Source organism: Pteronotus mesoamericanus, unplaced genomic scaffold (assembly GCF_021234165.1).
Source record: "Pteronotus mesoamericanus isolate MK-2021 breed Mesoamerican mustached bat unplaced genomic scaffold, CSHL_Meso_final scaffold_54, whole genome shotgun sequence".
Lineage (NCBI taxonomy): Eukaryota > Metazoa > Chordata > Mammalia > Chiroptera > Mormoopidae > Pteronotus > Pteronotus mesoamericanus.
The window spans coordinates 36,780,010-36,787,793 of record NW_026555321.1 but is presented as its reverse complement, the minus strand read 5'-3'; the positions used below and the strand labels follow the sequence as shown (position 1 = coordinate 36,787,793).

Genomic DNA, 7,784 nt, shown 5'->3' with positions numbered 1-7,784 from the left:
AGGGCGGGCAAGTGCGATGGGGGCGGGCACTTGCTTTAAAAGCAGCCTGGAGGCCCCGCCAGCTCACCCCACAGGAACCCGCCAGGATTTCCTCCTGCCTATCAGCAGCCTGCAGGCGGAAGGGAAGGTGCTGGCTACTGACCCCTGTGTGGATGGCCTAGGCCCTGCCTGGGGCTTCCTGGCCCCGGGACCCTTCTCTTGACGTCACAGCCTTCAAGTCCACCATTTGCCACAAACCTGGGTCTACCAGAGGTTGTGGAAAAAATTCAAATGCAAATGCACACAACTTCCCACATCAAGTGTCTGCAGAGGCTGAGGGTTTCAGCCAGAATCAGGTCTGCCTGCCTCAACCTTTCCAACCGCGGAGGGCGAGATCAGGCCTCTGACTCCCTGCCGCCTCTGTGCTGAGTGGACAGCGGACTGGTCCTCCTCTCACCTGCCTCAGCTACCCCTCCAACTAGTCCAGCCCCCAACCTTGCCTCTGCATCTCCCGGCTCCCCTGCCCGGGGGCCTCCTCAGTGCCCTCCGTCCTGATCCATCTGTCCTCCACTCGGAAGCCCTGCACACACCTGTCCACCCAGGCCAGCCTCTCCAACCTCTGCTGCTCTCCCTCACTCTGCCCCAGCCACGTCCAGCAGCTGCCCCTCCACGTCTTCTCTTAGGGACTGACTTCAAGGTCCAGTCTCAGGTCAAAGGCCACTAGCCTTCATCTCCCGAGAGCACTGGCCACAAGCTGACTATGGTTTAATTTTCTGTCCCCTGCTAGAATGTCAGCTATGGGAGAACAGGGACAGTGTCTGTCTAGTTCACATAGTAGATGCTCAATACAGATTTGTAGAACGAATGAAAGGATGAGTGTGACTACTTTTATTACCTCTCTGTTACGGGCGGGGAAACAGGCTTGGAGGGGCGAGGTAACTTGTCTAAGGTCGCTCAGCTAAACAGTGTTAAGATCCAATCCCAAAACTGCTACCTGCAGAGTGCTCCCTCCCCCAGCACCGCACAGCAGTACCCCCCCCCCCCCCCCCCCCCGCCCCTGCCCAAGTCCTCACTGGGCCCAGGTTGGGCCAGCTGTTGACATGCTGGGTTGTGGGGCCTGGGGCGGCAGCCCGGGTAGGGAGGCCTCCGTGTGCCCTGCCTGGGTACGGGGCTCCCTGCTTCTGGTTGTCACTGTCCTGTTTACAGAGGACTGAGAGGCAAGTGGCCATTTGCAAATGCCTCTGAGAACAGCCTGATTGGGGGAAGCCTTGTCACCTCCCTGCCTCCTACTCATCCTCAGCAGGCTCCCACTCCCCCTACTAGCTGGTGGGGTCACTGGTCTGGTCTGTGATCTGGCTACAGGGTTCAATGGAGAGACCCTCCCTTTAGGGCTCCCCGCAACACCTCCGGTCTTCCCGAGGGTGATGGGTCCTTTAGGCCAGGATCCATCCTCGCACCCCCGCATCCCCGCATCCCCGCCGGCAACCAAGGAAAATGAAAAGCCGAAGCAGGCCTGGGAGCCGGGTTGGCTGCTCCGCGCTCACCCCCTCCCCCATCCTGCCCAAATGGCCCTGCGCCTTGGGGACTGAGGCTGCTGATTGGACCAGGATGAGAGAGGGAGACAAAAAAGGTTTAAGGGCCCTGCTCTAGGGTTAGAAATGGGTAAAAGGTGGGGGACAGGGTCTGGGTCTCAGAGGTCTTAGGTTCTACCTCAGCAGGGCTTCCTGAGGGAATCCCCACCTCTCAGGACAGGAGCCAACACGGATGGGCATGGGCCCTCCTCTCCACTGCCCACACCGGGGCCAGCTCCCCACTGGCCTTCTGCCTGCAGCCACACTGAAGAGACCCCCAGGACTCATACACTGAGGGATCCTCCACTCTAGGCCTCACCCTCACTGCCAACAGGTGCAGCCTTCGGTGGGGTTGGGCCCGGCTGCGACATTCCAGGCCTGAAGGCAGAAGGGCAGTGCTCCTGCGTGCGAGGTGTGCCTGGGGGTCACACTCCTCTTGCTTGCCCGGACGCTCCAGGTTTAGCCACAGCCCGGCATGGCCGTGTCCACAGGCCCCCTCACAACCTGCCCCCGCCCCTCAGCTTCCAGTGCCACCCACCCAACCTCTGACCCGGGGAGAGCCACTTCTTTTGCCTTTCATTCCCTCTGCCTTTCCTCCTTCCTTCCCTTCCCCTTTATACCTCACCTCCTGCATCTCTAGGGGACCCTCTCTCCCTCAGGCCATGTCCTGGGCCAATGCCCTTGCTGGAACCCCAGCAGACCCTGAAATAAAAGACCCAGACTGTGTCAAACTCTACTTTATTGGACCAGAGAAAACAGGCAACGTGAGTCACACCGGTGCTGGCAGCTCTAGGTCCCCTGCCCCCAACCCTCTCAGCCCCAGCCCTGGGGGACTCCTGCCCCCCACAGGGCTCTCCCACTTGTCTGGACCAGGAGCAGCTTCCACTTTGGGAAACTGCACAGGGTGGGAACTTCCAATGTGCATTTTGCTGCCAGCTCCATGATTAGCAGCAAACGCCCGCAACAGCAACATCCACAAGACTGGGCTTGACATTTCAGGAAAACACATGTAAAAGAGTAAATAGGACCCATGACACCACATGTTGACAACAGTCCTATGACAGAAGATAAGACACCGCAGTGGCTGGCCACGCAACATCGGGGGCAGGCAACAGACCCACAGGAGGCCGATGGCACACAGAGGCCCCAGAGGGGCCGGCCCTTTCACTCCCGGGACTAGAAAGAATCAGCTGAACACAGATGTTCACATTCTCTGGGAGGACAGTCAAATGAAGGAACCAAGAGGGAGGAGAAATCATTTTAAAAAGAACAAAGAAAGTCTGCTTTCCTGCACTGTATGGGTGCCAGGTTGGCCACGAAGGCAGCGAGAGCCAGCTGCAACCCAGGCTAGCCAGTGAGCTCAACGGGCAGCTCCCGGCCACACAGGGCCTCCCACTGGCGGGCCAAGAGTGAGATGAGCTTCTCGCGGCTCTCGGCACTGGGGACAAACACCTGCCACTGGACCTCGCGGCCCTGGCCGGCTCTGGCTAGGCCACCTGGCACCTCGCCGAAGTGGTCCAGGGTGACGCTGCCCATGAGGTCATGGCCTTGCACATCATCAAAAACGAGGGTGAGAGCCTGCGGGTAGGTCTGGTAGCCCATGAGCACGCGGTCCAGGTCCCGGACGCGGCGGCCATCATCTAGCCGGTACCGGTCCCTCTGTGGTGGCTCTTTGGCAAACTCGGGCAGTGGGTAGTGAACGAAGTCCTCGTCTAGGAGGAAGATCTCAGTGCTGGTGAGCAGGAGCGTTTTGGGGCGCAGCGTGCCCCTGCAGCGCCCAGGCGGTGGCGTGCCCACCTGGAAGGCCTGCACATAGAGCAGGATGCTGAGGGCTGGGGCCCTCTCCGGGTCAGCCATCTTCTGGGCCACGATGAATGTCAGGTCCCCGATCTCCTCCTCGCTGGGGTAGGTGAACTTGACACGGCTCGAGTGGATCAGCTCGTAGTTCTCCATTTTCCCTGCAGAAAGAGATGCCTGACAGGGCTGGAGCCTGGAACTGGTCTGTGGCTGGGCTGGGAGTGCCAGCAGCCCCAAGCCACCCGGAGACGGCTATCTGTCAGAGGTGCGCGAGAGCATTCCAAGTCCCATGCCCGGGGCGAGGGGGGGCGGGGGGCGGACCCACAGGCCGGCAGCCCAGAGCATAGCAGACACTTCAGGTGTGTCTACCAGATGGTTGAGGGTTTGCTGGGATGGGGACTCTGCCATGAAAAAGCCCACGGAAAATGCTAGCTGGTTAAGCACAACAAGACAGAAAAAGTGAGAGAGAGAGAGAGAAGCAGAGAAGCGCTCTGGGGTTGATGAGAAGGCCAGATGGCCTGATTGAAGCCTGGGCTGGGCAGGGGTACCTGTGGTCTTGTTCCCAAACTCAGAGTAGAAGTCCTTGTCGACAGGCTCAGGTGAGGGTGTGCGTTCCAGGGAGGAGAGCACCGCCATGAGGTGCTGAAGGAAGCAGTGTGTCAGATAACTATCCCGAGTCAAGCAAGTCACCACTTGCATCGGGGAGGAGCCTGTGGGAGAAGGGGCTGGTCAGGGTTGCAGGCCCCTGCCCTCCCAGCCCTGCCCCTGGAGCTATCTCTAGTCCTAGCAGGTCAGCTTGGGCCTGACAGCCACAGAGCGAGGGCCAGGGAGGCCCATGTGGGAAAGCATCACAGGGCCTGAGGATGCAGCCATTTCTCAGGCCGGAAGGGCTGTGACATTTTTCTGGAAGGGGATACAGAGGCATTAGGGAAAGAGCTTAGCTTTCTCTCTTCAGGAAGTATGAGTCAGAAACATCCTGCCCTTGAGCACAGGGCCCTCTCTGCCTGCCCTCCTGCCACTTCGCTGCCGGCCTCCCTCCCACTCTGAGCCCTGGCGGGTGAGTCCTGCACTCTCAGCAGTTCCTGAAGCTGCTTCCTCCTGCTCTGGTGAAATGGCTTGGGAGCACAGAGATAACCCTGCCTGTGATAATGCACCCACATATGGAAGGTGGAAACCCACTGGTACTGGCCTTCACCTAAAATAAGACAAAGCAGTGGTCACTCACCCGTCAGCCGGAAATACTGGTCAAAAAGCCCAACGTTGACTGTCTGCAGGTCACTGAGTTTTAAAACAAAGCACTGGGAGATGTGGAAGGGACTGTTGTTGTAGTCTGTGTTTTTCTGATGCCAGAAATCTGTGATGGAGGAACAAAAGGGTGGTGGTGGCTGTGCCAGGGAGCACGAAGAGCCTGGGTGCACAGCCGAGTCCAGCAGGAATGGGTCACCTTGGCTGGCTTGGCTGCTTAGGAGCCACCACCAGCCTCCACGCACACAAGGCCTTATGGGTGATGTGTTCTAGGGACGGAGCCGCGCCTGGCTCAGTGGAGTCGCCAGGGGCCTCTCACTGAGGCTGCAAGGAGCGGAGGCTGTTCAGTACCTCATCATGGTTATAGTACCCAGGTGCTTGCTGGGCCCTGGCTGGCGCTTCCATGCCTGGCCTTAGGTCCCTCATGACAGAGCTGGGGCTGGGGGGAGTGCTATTTCACCCCTTGCCCCCCACAAGAGATTCTCAGTCCAGTGCAGCTGAGTCACTGCTGCCTGGGACCTCACAATTGGCTCTAGGACGGAGCCCATCTCCTCAGGCGTGGATTCGCAGCTCCCCAGACGGCAGCAGGCCCCAGTGCCTACCCTGCAGCGGCTCGGAGAAGTAGCGGCGGAGGCCGTCGTGCAGCACGAAGTACACGGCCTTGGTGGAGAGCAGCATGCAGGCGGTCACCTCCAGCCCCGGGGTCTGGTAGAACACCACTGAGGACCACATGAGGTGCCTCAGCTCCTCGTTCTCCACCTGGACACAAAGGGGCTGGGGTTGGGGCCTGCAGGAGAGCAGGGCCGGCGGAGCATGCAGTTCTCTTTCAGGCTGTGCCTGACAACAGACCCCTGGGCAGGACACCCCTCTGTTAGCTCCACCCCCTGGTGACCTGCCCACAGCCTGGGACAGGGAGACTCAGGACTGTCATTGCATCTTGTCCATGGATTAACAGACTTGGAAGCAGAGAGGACTTGAGGGGTGCAAGATGGGTGTGCAGTGGGGTCTGCCAGGGGCCTGAGGAGAGGAGCGGCCCCAGGGGGTGGCTGTGATAGGACAACTAACCAGAGAAGAGCAGTCCAGGACCTCCCAACCCAGGCCCTCAAGCGGTGGAGAGCTGAAGCTGGGGGAAAAAGTCAGCACAGAGAAGTTGGAGAACTGAAGGCTGACCCCAACGCCAGCTCTGCCACACCCCCGGAACCAACCACGCGGCCTCTCCACACCAGTACCACCCAGCAAGACGCGCACCCGGGCGAGTACCTCAGCAATGCTGCTGTGGAAGAACTCAACGATGGCGCTCCCGCGCAGGCTGGCAATATGCCGGAGTGATGGGCAGGCAGGAAGGTGGGAGGGGATCTGATTCTCCTCTGAGGTGGCCTGGATCAGGTGCTCGCTTGGGTACTGCGCAGGGGCCTCCGCTTGTGCCAGGGCCTCAGCTGGGGCTGAGGCCTCCACTAGGGCTGGAGCCAGGGTCTCTGCGGTGGTCTCCTCTGGCGTCCAGGCCTCTGCTGGGGCTGGAGCTGGGGTCTCCTCTGGGCCTGAGGTCTCTGCCTGGGCCGGAGCTGGGACCTCCACGGGGACAGAGACTGGCACCTCCTTTGGGGCTGGGGCTGGGGCTGGAGCTGGAGCTAGAGCCTCTGCCCGGGTCTCTGGAGGATGCTGGTCACGGCTGCATCTTCGAATCCCCCAAGAAACACTACGTTAAGATGTGGACGAAAATGGAGACTCAGATCACATGTGCAACCTCCGTGTGTGAGGCATGCCATGCTCCACCTCTGGGGCCCCTGGGGACTGCATCGCCAGGTTTTCAAAGGGAAGACGAACCAGCAGAGAAATGGTACCCAGGCCGTTTCTCTTGGGAGGGAGACGGGCAGGTGGGAGCAAGACAGGCCATCTAGCACTCCAGGCAGGGAAGGTGGCAGTGGTCTCAGAAATGCCACTTGAGTCCAGAGCACGACCCCAGGTGCCCAGGGCTGGGGCCAGGGCACACTCAGGTCTGAGAACAAAAAATTCAAATTGCTCCTCTGCCTTTGGGTCCTCTTCAGGTGGCTCAGGCTCCCTGTCCTCCCCCCACCCCGATCTGGCCACCAAGGCACATGGCCACACTAAGTTTTCACTAGTCAGTTCTAAACCCTAGATCAAAAAATGCCTGTGGACACTGTCTTATCCATTGGATGGTCTAGCCATCAAGTCAGACCCCTGGGGCACTGACCCCACACTGGGCCGCACGCCCCTAAGAAGCCCTTGTGCCGCCCTCCTGCTGTCACGGGACGGGGGGGTGTGTGTGGGGTGAAGCAGGGCCCTGCTTTCTGCATGCAGTCCCCACTGTGGGCAGGTTCCAGCCAGGCTTTGGGGTGGCAGGGAAATGTCACCAAAGCCTTAGCACAGGGCTAGGGAGATGAAGAGACGGCTGTGCAGGGCCACCTTGGGCACAAGCTGTTCTCTAGCACCAAGGCATTAGGGGTTTCTACAGAGGGCATGGGATTTGAGCTGGGCATGAGAGGGGCACTCAAACCGGCCAAGAAGAGGCTGGAGGCATCAGCTGGGCGGCGCAGGCTAGAGTGAGACGCTGGGGTGAGAACATGGCCTCCTCTGTCCGCCAGCGTAGAAGAGAAAGTGAGCTGGACTGTATCTCAGGGGACAGGAGGATGACAAATAAAGGGCTTTCTTGCCCAGAATGGGGAAGCCCCAGCATATGGGAAGCCAAGGGGCAGTGAAAGGAAACGGGTGCCCTTAAGGGCACAGGCCCTCAAGCCCCAGGTAGGGGGTAAGCTGCGGGTGTGACCATTCCCCCCACAGGCTCCCTCTACCCCACCCTCAGGCAGCCCACAACAGAACCCAGGGAGAGAGCCCAGGGAAATCCAGGCTCAGGGGATAGAAGCCTCAGTCTCTCCAGAAGAAATAGAACTTTGCACGAGGTGACTACCCAGCTCATACACTCAGACCTTACTGCTCGAAGCCAACAGGAAGTCCCTTTGAAGAGACTCCCCAAATTACATGCCGAAAGAGGACCCATCAGCAACCCAGGTCTTCCTGAGAAGGACTGTGTGGCTCTCAACAGGGTAAGGCTTAGAGCTGGGTGTCAGAGGCAGGTGACGCCTAAAGCAGTCCCCCAGGCGCGAGAGAACGCCACAGGACTGTGAGCCCCTTGGGGGAGGGAGCGGTGGGTGACTCTTAGAGGCTGTGCCTAGG

At 59.8% G+C, this 7,784-nt stretch overlaps 1 protein-coding gene across 3 annotated transcripts in view; it reads right to left on the bottom strand.

The window, feature by feature from the left end:
- Positions 1-2,278: 2,278 nt before the first annotated feature.
- Positions 2,279-7,784, bottom strand: part of NISCH (nischarin) — a 34,126-nt gene continuing 28,620 nt past the window's right edge. For 2 of the 3 annotated variants that reach the window (XM_054595466.1, XM_054595463.1), the window contains 5 exons: positions 5,853-6,288; positions 5,195-5,351; positions 4,573-4,701; positions 3,896-4,057; positions 2,279-3,508 (listed from right to left, as the gene is read on the bottom strand). In XM_054595466.1, the coding sequence (XP_054451441.1) occupies positions 2,898-3,508; positions 3,896-4,057; positions 4,573-4,701; positions 5,195-5,351; positions 5,853-6,288 (1,495 nt within the window). In that variant the 3' untranslated portion in view covers positions 2,279-2,897. The remainder of the gene's footprint in view (positions 3,509-3,895; positions 4,058-4,572; positions 4,702-5,194; positions 5,352-5,852; positions 6,289-7,784) is intronic. The other variant, XM_054595464.1, reaches the window with a different exon arrangement.